General features: G+C 29.8%; 1 protein-coding gene across 2 annotated transcripts; it reads right to left on the bottom strand.

Annotated features, from left to right (window-relative positions):
• Window positions 1-384: 384 nt before the first annotated feature.
• LOC108324517 (glycinol 4-dimethylallyltransferase-like) lies at window positions 385-6304 on the bottom strand. Of its 2 annotated transcripts, XM_052875217.1 has the most exons (13): window positions 6225-6297; window positions 6048-6098; window positions 4191-4420; window positions 3976-4059; window positions 3809-3883; window positions 2856-2939; window positions 2671-2760; window positions 2217-2318; window positions 1915-2010; window positions 1760-1831; window positions 1595-1690; window positions 767-871; window positions 385-625 (listed from the first exon to the last, which is right to left on the bottom strand). In XM_052875217.1, exons 1-13 carry the CDS (start codon window positions 6295-6297, stop codon window positions 584-586), a joined length of 1200 nt encoding a protein of 399 aa, XP_052731177.1. In that variant the 3' UTR covers window positions 385-583. The 2 variants fall into 2 exon arrangements, with proteins under 2 accessions (XP_052731177.1, XP_052731178.1); XM_052875218.1 differs by lacking the exon at window positions 4191-4420 and having other exon boundaries at window positions 6225-6304.
• Window positions 6305-12292: the final 5988 nt, after the last annotated feature.

Below are 12292 nucleotides of genomic sequence, written 5' to 3'. Positions count from 1 at the left end.
TTGTCTTCTCCCTTTTGCTTCATAATATACTAATTTTCATCTTTTAAATTTTTTTAATATATTTTAAAATATCAAAATCAATTTATTTTGAAATGACAGTAAAGAAACAATATAAAAAATTCAATAAAAATTCAAAGTCATAATTTTATGTTGATTTCCTTATGTAAAAGTGCACTTTGCAAAAGAAAAAAAAAACTTATATTTTGTTATCTCTTTCTTAAAACACTTAAACTCTCGTGTTTGATTTGTATTGTGCGTAAAACCTTAATTAATTCAATAACAATTACGGTATCACAAACAAAATTAGAGTCGGAATACTAAAAGACCATGAAGAAATAAAAGAAAACACCCTTTTTATTCTTACAAAGTATATAACAATTAATCTTTATTTATTACTAAAATATTTGATAATATAGATTAGTTTTTAACATCACATAAAATAATCATTTAATGATACAACAACTATAATATAAAAATAACATATCTATACCCTTTTGACTATTTTAATAAACTTTAGAATCAAAACAAATCTCGTTTATTTTGTTCCATCTGCTATACTTTGCTTTAACCTTCATCAACATCCTTATCTAATTAAAGGAAGGAGTATGTACGATACGTACAATAGCTGCAGAAAGAAACCAAACATCAGTACCGTAATATATACTCCACGTATAGAAGAAAAACAAAGAATATAGAGCAAACAATAAGAAAATAAATACAAAATGTCATACAAGTAATTCACGTAAACATTCTTTAAGAATATTACCTTCCAAATCAGCATATAGTAGGATCTAATGGAAGCTCTGTCATTAAGATTTACAAATTTGGCCCGGTACCAGAGAATTGAACCAAGAACTGCATTTCCAACACCCTAAAAATTGGCAACCCAGAAATTTCAAACATTATTGGAAAATATAAAAATAATGATTTTATTTGTGAGTAATTTTATAATGATCCCACAATACGTGATAATTTTAATGACACTTAAGATGATTTTTAAATTTCTCTGATACTAGAAGGAAACATTAAATCTAACTTATACCTTTTACTTCTTTCACCCCATTAATTCTTCGTGCACCCCCTCAAACTTTTGAAATGTCCTGGGATTTTGAGATTATATATTTCGAAAAATTTTCGGAAAGGCTTTCTGAATTAATATTGTAGGGGTACAAGAAGCAATAGCACTAACTTATTTTCATAAAATTTGGTTTATAAGATGTTGTTTTACACCCATATTTGATAGTATCTTTCACTGTCCTTTATTTTTTTTAACAAAAATTCACTTTTTTTAAAGACTATTTTAACCCTTTAAAAAATTGTCAAATGGTAGTTATTGATGTCAAAGAATCTAACGATTTTTGGTGTCAAAGCACCATTGTTCGGAGCGACCTTAGATTTTCAGCACAACATTATAAGTCTATGCAAATTATTTCGTATACAACTAACACATTATATGACTTTTGTTTGGTATTATAACACTTCCGAATTAAAATAAAACCTCTACTAAGTGAAAAGCAAATAATTTTTAATGGGAAGAAGGATACAACACACTTGTATAATTGCAATCTATAGGTGTAATTAATAAGTATATTACCGTGACAATTTTAACCCAAAGGAAAGGAGATGATAATCCAGCGAGAAAGGCAACTCCAAAAGCCGATTCCAAAATGGAAACACATATCCAGAATACCTGAGGAAGATTAATTAGGAACATCATAAGAGGACACAACCAACTTATTAAATGTTTTATTCGACATACCCGCTTTTGACCTAAACGTGTTGAGAAAGATTCGATGCCAAATGCTTTATCTCCTTCGATATCGGGTATATCCTATAGATAGATCCAATAAAAGATTTTATACCAAAAATTTGATGTGGTAAAAATGTATGGTTTGAGAATGAATAAACCTTTACCTTGAAAAGTGATATAGCTAATGAGTATATGCTCATGAATGCAACAGAAAACATCAGCGGCTTCGGAAACACAGCTGCTCTCTTCAACACAAAAGTCTGGACAACAAAAAATATTCTTCCATTTAAATCTCATGATGTAGCTATTTGTTCATGAACTTAAATAGTTGATCATTAATCCAATCAAACTGATTCAAAAGACTTGGGATAAGGATTTGTTCTTGTTTATTATTAGATGCATATAAGATATTAATGCACTTAGTCCAAACTTATGAAAAGCATAATTACTTATGCATAGGACTAACCTTCATGTGATAGAAAAATGAAAGGGGAAATATAAGAGTCATAGTAAAAAAGATGCAGATTGCTGCAAGCACTGGATTTTTCTTCCATCTCAACAGGGGACCCTGAAAAGGTACAAAAATGGTGTTATCAATATGAAAACAAAAAAAGTTGTGGGTTTATTAAAAAAATATTCATTTATCTTCGTCTAACAAATTTGAATAATGAATTTAATCGATATTAATTAAAAAATTTTGCGATGAATATGACAATACCAGAAATAAAAAAGAATGATATTTTTCATACAAATTTTGTAAATGAAGAAATTGTGAATATATGAAAAATAAGGATTGAAATTTTGAATACCAAGAACTAGATTGTGAGGAGAATACCCAGTAAAAAAGACAAATTAATTCTGAAGTGGAAATAGCTCAAAATTAGCATTAAGAAGAGAAATCACAAGGATTAATAACTCACCTTGATTGAATAACCACTCCAGACCAAAAAGAAAAATAGAAGACCCCAAAATAATGGCCATGAACCTATCAAATAGCTAGTAAAGAATCCCTGTAAAAAAACATGAAACAATAATCTTCATTCTACTATCAATTAAGATCATCTTCAAAAATATTATTGCAGAAAGAGTTGAATAGATATGGAACCAGGATTGCAGATGACGCAGTAACAATAACCCCAGTTTTAAAGGAAAATGCCCCAGATGGCAATGGAAGAAATGGCTTGTTTATCTGCAAAAAAAGTTACATAGATGAATAATAACCCAACACCACAGTAATTACTCAAAAATTTTGTAAGCTATAAAATTTGGCATGTGTTCATGACTATATCAAAGGACATATATTTATTACCAAAAACATATATATTTATGACCGAGGACTGATAAATTACAGTATAGGTTCTTTTACAATAAATAAATAAATATATCTTCTATACTTCGAGAATAGACATATTTAAAAAAATTACCAAAAAATCGTGGAAGTTTTACCCGACTTCATATAAAAAAAGTTGTGTTTTTTGTACAACCACAAAACTACTATACCTAAAAAGTTAGAGTCGTACACTTACATCAACTAATTGTAATTGATTATAAGAATTAGTAATTGATTACATATTATTAAAATTATCTAGAGTAAACGATTTCAAGAATAAAATTGTATAAAATCTGTACGACTTGTTTATTTTTATAATTTTTTTTAAAATCTACTTATTCTTGTCATGTCATATAAGAAACATATTTGTCTATTTTCTTAAAAAAATCTAAAGTATAAAAGGAGATATAAACAGCTTTTATGGTTAACAGTAAAGTAAGTTGAAAGTTTCCTAGAAATAAAAAAAAAATAGATTATATATAAAAGACAAGATCGATAAATATTATTATTTTACGTCTTTTAAATGAACAATTCATATGTAATCTCCCAACTTTTATTCTATTAAAAAATTCCAATATGTACATGTTTTTAAATGACTAACTTTAGATACACTACACAAAGTGGATAGCATACTTTTTTTTAATGGAATCAAAGAAAAGCCTAAAAGACATAAAAGTATAATTTATCATGGATTCAAATTATTTATTTCGAATAGTATAATTTCATACCTTGTCAATTTCAAGGTCATACAATTGATTCACGCCATTAACATACAGATCAAAAAGCGTGAAAGGTAGCAGAATCTGAAACATTTCAAAAGTCAGAAATTATTAACAAAGTTAAAAGACTATTGATGATTGAGCATTTAATAAAAATTATATATTTGGAATCTCACCTGTAATATACCAATAAAAAATAAGGGAGATATATCTGATAGTCTATCCACTGCTAGGAGAGATGCAGAAATCGTGCTTAATGTCTGATCAAAGAGAAAAAAAAATTGAAACAGTTAAAAACATAAGGATTGTCCAAAATAGTATTTCTCAAAAATAAATTGAATTTATTAACATATTTAAGTATAGTAATTAATAGTAGAAAAGTTGAACTTACTCGACCAAACAGTGTGTAGGGATAGCAAAACCAGTATAATGTAACAAAGAAATGTTTAACAGAGGCAAAAGACTCTTTAGGGATTGCTTTAGGAATATATTTCTTATAGTTTTCTTTATATATAAACCCTCCTTCAACACTTTTGAAGATACATGGTTGTTGGAACCTTGAAAGGTTATATTCTTTTTGAATTTTCCTTTGGTTCATTGAAGCTTTAGGTGCAATAAAACCTACAACACAAAATGTTTGATCAAGTATCAGTCATCTCCTCATTCACAACAAAAATCAAAATGTATTATGCAGAAATTATTTTAGAAATAAATGGAATTGTTTTGAACCATTTATTTTATATACATGATGTAGAAAATATTTTATAAATAAATAGAATTGTGTTTGAGCTATTTATTTTTAGAATCGTGGCTCAATTATGGCTTCCATGTATCTTAAGTGAATATTGAAATCAAAGTCATGTAGTTTTGAAAACTTACATTTTTAAAAGGTAATTTTGGATGGTTGACTTGAATTTTGAAAGGAAATTTCTTTTGAATTTGAAAGACTTAAAATTGAATGAATATTGGTCATGAGTGTTCAAAATAGTTTATATTAATTTGCATAACGTTCATTTCGACAAATCAGTATTTAAGATTCTCTTTAACACCCAAATAATAATAAAAACAATTCATTGATAAAAATATTCATATTACATAGAGAAAATAAACATGAAGCACACACAATTCTATATATTCTGTATTTTTATACATATAACATTGAATATCCTTTATTACATATTTTATTATTCTCAACTTTCGACTATTAAAAATTTTATTTATTCTTTAGCTTCTTTATTATTCTGGGTAAATAATAAAAATAAAAAGGGTCTTTTCAGTTGGTTCCCAATATTCAGTGTCCTATATTTCATAACGACGACAGTATTTAAGAAATACTTATAGTTCTTTAGAAATATACAAGGTACTACCACACTAATTTGGAAGTCTTACAACACACAAAATATATCATTAAAAGATTATATTATATATTTTTAAAATAAAAATCAAATAACATAATTTTAAAAACAAAGAGAGACTATATAGTCGTATTAATTTCAAAATTTGGAATACTAGAGGAAAAGTCATTTAACCTTTACCTGTTCTTCAATTTATCAGATTTCATAGTTGTGTAATTTATCACCAAAATTACCTACGACATAATTTGTCATATTTGGTCCCTTTCTAATGGAATTATACCATTGATACGAAGGTTAAAAGCAATTATTTCATGTAATAGAAATTGTTGGTTTTAAAATTTGAAGTTTTGTCCGAATTTTGTTTTCCTAAAATATCCAATAAGATGGAAGGATGAAAAAATATTTAAACTATCTTAAATCTGGATTTTTAAAATATGAAACTATTGAATGCGATTTGAACAAATAGTAATGATATTATTGAGATATATTTCAAAAATACACTAAGATTTACTATTTTTAAAATATGATTTGTACATTTAAAAACTTAACACTATCTTTAACATAATATAATGAGCAGTGATGGATCTTAAGCCAATATTAGGAGAGTTTTGACCCTCCTATTTTGTTTTTCATATATATAAAAATTTGTATATAACTAAAAAATATTGTTTTTAATTTTAATACGTTTGGTCAAATTTATGTACATTATAAATAAATTTTTGACATTCTCAACCTAGTTGATTTGTCACTGATGAGTTATTTTATATACCACACAATTTCTGATTTTCATTTAATATGAAACTTTCAATTTGGATTATTATTTCGGTATAATAAAATGAAGTTGACTTTTAAATATAAGTAAATAAAGTTGATTAAAGAGATGTGAGACATACTTGCATAGGAAGTATTCTTGGTGGAATGTTTACTGAGCCAGAGATTTCCACCTACAATTATGAAATTAGTAAGCAGAAACTTTTATTGAAAAGTGATAAAAAATACCCAAAGTTTTACATAATGGTTGAAATATAATGAGAAAGAAATTGTTGATAGAAAAGCAGAGATATAAATACCAGTTGTGAGTGAACAGACATTAGGAGAGGACATGAGAGACATCGAATCCATGGAAACTAAACACACCATCATGGAAGTGAAGAAGACAGGGAAAGAGAGATTTATATACTATACTCAATTTGACTTAATTTATCAATAAATTAATCACAGTAATAACAAAAAGCAGCGGCAGTGGGGATGCATCTCATAATTTCGTTAAAGTTGGTATTTGATTGTAATTGAAGGTCGTCAAAATTGACCCATGTCATACAACTTTTACTCATTTTTTAAATATTAATTATGAGAAATAATATATTTTATGATAAAAAATGAAAATATTATATATTTTAATAAAAAATTAAAAAAATTCATTAGTTTCCTGAAATTATAGAAAAAACAATGTAGTCAGTTTAGAAATATGTTTTAAAAATTGCATTGAATTTGACCGCCGATTAATTTCATTCCGGAAGGAGACTCTGAGGAAAGTATGTGTCTACTGTATAGTTTTCAGAGATTAATATTTCTGTTGTCGCCATTCAGAATCAAGATTTTGTCAGAGGTCTCATTGTTTTTATTTAATATAATAAAATTTAGATACAGTGTCACTGCTGTTGTTAGTAATGTTTTTCAATTAAAATTGGATTTCTAATTTTATTAAATCATTTAATAGTAAAACTAATTAAATTCAATTACGTCTATCTTATGTTAATTGAAGTATAGTATTTTTTTCTAAATTTCATTCCCATCTTTTTTGCCATTTATTAGATGCAATGCTTAAAATAACGAATGAATTTAAAGATGAGCTGATGTATGTTTGAGGTGAGACTCGATCCTTAATGTTAGCTATCTGGTCATGCTAACCAGATTCACGGAGTTATTTGGCAAAATTTTTCCTGCACTCCCACACTTTTGAAAATACCATTGCCACCCTTTCGAATTTTGTGATGGTTAAAGATGACAAAATAATCCGTAGTAAAATCCACGACTAATAGTTATTATTCATAAATATTTATTACTCACGAATAATATATAGTGAGTATTTTAATATTTGCTTCTAGACAGGTCGGATTTAGGTAATAATATATTACCCAACTTGTGGGTACTCATTATCTGTATAAAATAAAAAAATTAATTTATATATTTTTTAATTAAATTAAATTAAAAATAAAAATAAATTAAATTTTATTACGTAAAATTTAATTAAAATTAAATTTTAATTTATATTTAATTTAATTTATATTATATTATATTTTATTTTATTTAAATTTTATTTTAAAAATGTATAAATTTTTTTTTTTGCAAGTAACCACGGATTTTAAAATACCCACAAATATATTTTAAGCGAACCTGCGCAGGTAGCGAACGGGTTGCGGGTCAAATTTTTACTTTGCGGGTAGGTATTATCCGTGTCTGACCTGACCTGTTGTCATCCCTTGTAACAGTGATTTGTAGACGGTAAGATAATGGATTTTGTTGAGTTTCTTGTTTTATTCGAGTTATAGAGGGACTTTCTTACAATATCTCATTGTTTTATTTCTGCACCCGTAACTTTTGGAAAAGTTTCCATTTTACCTTAACAATATATATTAAATAAATTAATTATAATTATATGTGTGATATAGAGTGTATGAAATTCGAGAAACACCTTATTCTAAAGTTTAGTTTAGGATTACATCAAATTACGAAATTCGGTTAACAAACACAAAAGTTCACATAATTGGATTTTAAAATTCGATAAAAAAAATGACACTTAATCAAATTCAATAATTTGATGAAAAAAATTTGATATCATCCAAATTTTTAAATTCGATAAACAAAAAAATTTGACACTTAATCAGATTTCGAAATTTGGTGAAAAAAAAAATATTCACACATAATTGGATTTTGAAATCTGACGAAAAAATTGACACTTAACTAGATTTTAAAATCCAATGAACAAAAAATAAATAACACTTGATGGATATTGAAATCTGATGAAAAAAATTAACATTGAAAAAAATCAAACATTACTGAATTTTGAAATTTGGTGAAAAAAATTTTGAGACTTAGCTGGCCTTAACCAACACCCCCAATGCTCTCCCACTTGCACATTCTTTATTTTAGTCAACCTTCTTTGAAAGTTGCTGCATGCAACTTCCTAAATGATAATAGCTTACACGTAGAAGTTTAGGTTGTAGAGGTGAAGGAAGAGTTGATTGGGTTGAGGTTTAGAGTGGTGGAACCTAGAGCAAGTGGGCATGGAGATGATGATGATGTTGAGAAGAAGGAATAGGTAAGGAGGCTTGAAGGCACCATAACCATGAAAAGTTGTTGAATAAATTTCACATTTTTTCATCAGATTTTGAAATATGGTTAAGTGTAATATTTTTTTTGAAATCCGATTGTATGTGAATTTTATTTGTTCACCAGATTCTGAAATCTGATTATGTGTACATTTTTTTGTTCATCAAATTTCGAAAATCCGGTTAACTGTGATGAAGACTCCTTGGAGTTAAAGAGTAATACGCGTAAGCCATAGAACATGAAGATTGTGAGATGTGGAGAGTGGGTTTGGGATGCATCTTAATGGAGGTTAGGCAAATTCCAAGTTGATTTTACAACGATTTGAGCACCCTTTATATAGGAGGAGTGACTCAAATGTCTTAACAAAGCAGGAAACTAAAGTACATGGACCAAGGAGATATATTGAACTAAAAAAGCTTTTTGAATCTTCCTTGACTAGGTGCAATGTATGAGAGCCTTCAACTTTGAAAGTGACTAGGTGCAATGCATGGGATCCTTTTCTTTAAACATGACTATGTGCAATACATGGGAGCCTTCTCCTTTGAACTTGACTAGGTGCACTGCATGGGAACCCTTTCATTCAAACCAAGGGTAAATACAATATATGAGAGCCTCCTCATGCTTAATAAGATACCTTAAGGCCCAAGTGATGAAGTTGCTCCAACTAGAATGACAGATTGAATGCAGCGGGAAGTAGAATCCAGAGATGGCAGCGGAGATGCAGAGTGAAAAGGCAGTGGCATACGTGATGGTAGAGGAGCTATTTGGAAGGTGGATAACTAGCTCAGACGGCCTTCCAATGGAAGGAAGCTAGATGGAAAAGGGAAGCTCATTGGGATGACTTTTGGGTAGAGTTTTAGGTGCTGGAAAATGCATCAGCAGATTAAAATTCAATATTCTCAAAAGTATCTTTACAAGGGTGGCTACCATGAATTTATATGTGATCCATGGAGCTGCAACGAAGAAGAATGACCCATGTGTAAAATGTGAAAGACTTATGAAATATGTGCTAAAAACTAAAGCAGCACGTGAGCTAGTGGTGTTGAGGGGTGGAAGTGCTGCCGTGGTGTGCTTAGCAAAGAGTGGTGGTGCAGTTAGCAACTTTGACCATCAACTGGACAGTTTTACCCCTTCTCTTGGTGTATTCAAATTCCACTTAAATTGAAGGAAAAGAACTTCCCTGTATCTTTAAGCTCTTCTTGGATTCTTCTAGCCATACTTCTAGTATTTGACCTTAATTATTTGATGGGCTTTGGCCGAAGTCATCATCCCCTCCCCCTTGGAAAGGATTTGTCCTCAAATCTGAAGGTTCGCTTGAGGCCTTATTTTTTTTGACGTTATAAGAGTTCTTCCTGGATCAAATATCCATCTGCAATAGGCATCAAACATATCTCTAATTAGTTTTATTTGATCTAGTAATATATATATATATATATATATATATATATATATATATATATATATATATATATATATATATGAATATGTTTAGAAGAAGGTTTCCCTATTTTGAAATTTTCAATTTTATTACAACAAAGAAACCTGTCTTCATTCAAAATGTTACTTTTGTCTTGAGTTAGTGATAACCATAAAGGTAACCTTAACTCAAGTGGTGAATTGTCATGTCTTGAAAGTTTTAATTTTTGAAAAGATGGAATGGCAAATTCTTTGAGAGAAAAGTTAAAATTTGGAAACTTAAAGCTAAATGGATAAAAGTGAAAGGATAGAAAACCTCCCCTTATAAGACTTAATTCTATTGGGATTGTTTGAGGATATGTTGCTTTTAGTTGTTTCTCCTTTTTTTCAATGTCTTCCTTTCTTATTCTTTCTTCTCTTCTTTTCTTTTCTGCTTTTCTCTCCTCTTCTTTTCTCTTTTCGGTTCTTCTTCTCTCTTCTTCTTTCATCTTTCTTTCTTCTTCTCCTTTTTTTTCTAGTTCTCTTCTTTTAAATTCTTCTTTTTCTTTCTTTTCCTTGTCATCCCTCTCCTTGTTAAGTCGCATTTGTTCTTGATCCTCCGCCACTTGAGATGATGAAAGAGGATGGAGTACAAACTTCTTGTCATGATAGTGCACAGTTATTGTATTGGTAAGACCATAATGAATTGTTTTATGATCAAATTGCCATGGTCTTCCCAATAGCACATGACAAGCTTCCATGGGAACTACATCACAAATAACTTTATTTTTGAAGTTCCCTATGGAGAGAGCCACCTTAACTTGATTCTTGACTGTAATGTCCCCATCTTCATTTAGCCAATGAAGTTTATAAGGTTTGGGATGAGGTATTACAGCAAGATTCAACTTTTCAACTAGTCTTGTGCTACAACAATTGCAGCAAGAACCACTATCAATAATGAGAGAACGATAATTTTCTTGAATTTTACACCTTGTATGAAAGATGTTCTCTCTTTGTGATAGTTGTTCTAGACTTGGTTGACTGCTAAGCACCCTTCTCACCATGAGAAGCTGACAATCATCCGCAAACACTTCCTCTTCTTTTTCTGTTTCACTCTCATTATCACTGGTGGGGGATTCACTTTCACTGCTATAGATATCCTGTCCTTTTAAAAGGATGGTTCTCTTAGTAGGACATTGAGCAGCTATATGGCCCCTACCTAGACATTTGAAACACTTTATGTCACTTGTGCGAGTGTGTGAAGAGGACTCTTTGTGTGGTTGTTCAACTATTTTGGCTAGAGGTTTGAGGGGTTCTGTTGTTTTAGTAAATGTCTGTTCAAAGGGAGACTGAAATCTTTTGGCAGAAATTTTCCGCTGATTTTGTTGTTCTACCTTTATACACATTTGAACAAGTTCATTCAAATCTCTATAAGGTAGAAGTTCAACTTTATCCCTTATTTCCAAATTCAACCCACTCAAAAATCTAGCTAAAGTAGTTTCCTCTGCCTTTGTGATCCCTGCTCTCATTATGTATAGCTCCATCTATTGTCTATATCCTTCAACAGACATAGACTTTTGTTGCAACCTTTGGAGCTTATCCATAAGTTCCCTTTTATAGTAAGAAGGAATGTGCCTTTTCTTGAGAGTAGTTGTGAGTTCATTCCAATATTTGATGGGAGGAAGTTGTTGTTTCATTCTTTCTTTGACTAGAGCAGTCCATCAATACATTGCATACCCTTGAAAACTAAGGGTAGCTAGAGAGACTTTTCTTTCCTCCGACACTTGTTGACAGGCAAATATTTGCTCTACTTTCATTTCCCAGTCAAGGTAAGCCTCAATGTTATCTTTCCCATGAAAATGAGGCAATACCACATTGACTTCCTTAGGAGGAGGAGGAGAATTTTCATAGTCACGCCTATGCCTTTTTGATGAAGAAGGATAGTAATCTCCTACTCTTAAGGTTTCTTGCTCACTTTGGGATTCTCCACTCATACTTCTCTCCCTATATTGAACTTGTTCATCTCTTAGCATTTTCAACTCATTAGTAACCATGGCATTGTGCAATTCTCTTTGAATCTTTTCTTGCCCTATTTTCCTTTCAATTTCTTTGAGTTGATTGACAAGAGTTTGAAAACACAATTGATCTTTAGGTTCCTCATTAATTCTAGGGGAATGTCTTCCAGACATTTTATGAACTTAAAAATTTTCTTGAAGTAAAGACTAAGAGAGTTCACTTGAGGGCAATATTCCAGGTAAGAGAGGTGGACCTTGTAGGTCACTTAAGTACCAAGTCTTGCCTTGCCAAATATGTCCTTAGTTACTTTCTAAAAGTCTTTAAATCAAAATCACTTCTAAATTCACTAAATATATGGAGACACAAACAAACACAAAGAAAGAAAACCTTAGAC

This window comes from Vigna angularis, chromosome 3 (genome assembly GCF_016808095.1).
Source record: "Vigna angularis cultivar LongXiaoDou No.4 chromosome 3, ASM1680809v1, whole genome shotgun sequence".
Classification (NCBI taxonomy): Eukaryota; Viridiplantae; Streptophyta; class Magnoliopsida; order Fabales; family Fabaceae; genus Vigna; species Vigna angularis.
This window is presented reverse-complemented; position numbering and strand designations above follow the sequence as displayed.

What these genes read in the sequence shown, in the direction of transcription:
- LOC108324517 (XM_052875217.1), bottom strand. Translation starts at nt 6,297, where the DNA reads ATGATGGTGTGTTTAGTTTCCATGGATTCGATGTCTCTCATGTCCTCT. An exon ending in GGAGTGGTTATTCAATCAAG is followed by an intron (nt 2,319 to 2,670) that starts GTGAGTTATTAA and finishes GTACCTTTTCAG; the next exon opens with GGTCCCCTGTTGAGATGGAA. An exon ending in TAGCTATATCACTTTTCAAG is followed by an intron (nt 1,832 to 1,914) that starts GTAAAGGTTTAT and finishes ATCTATCTATAG; the next exon opens with GATATACCCGATATCGAAGG.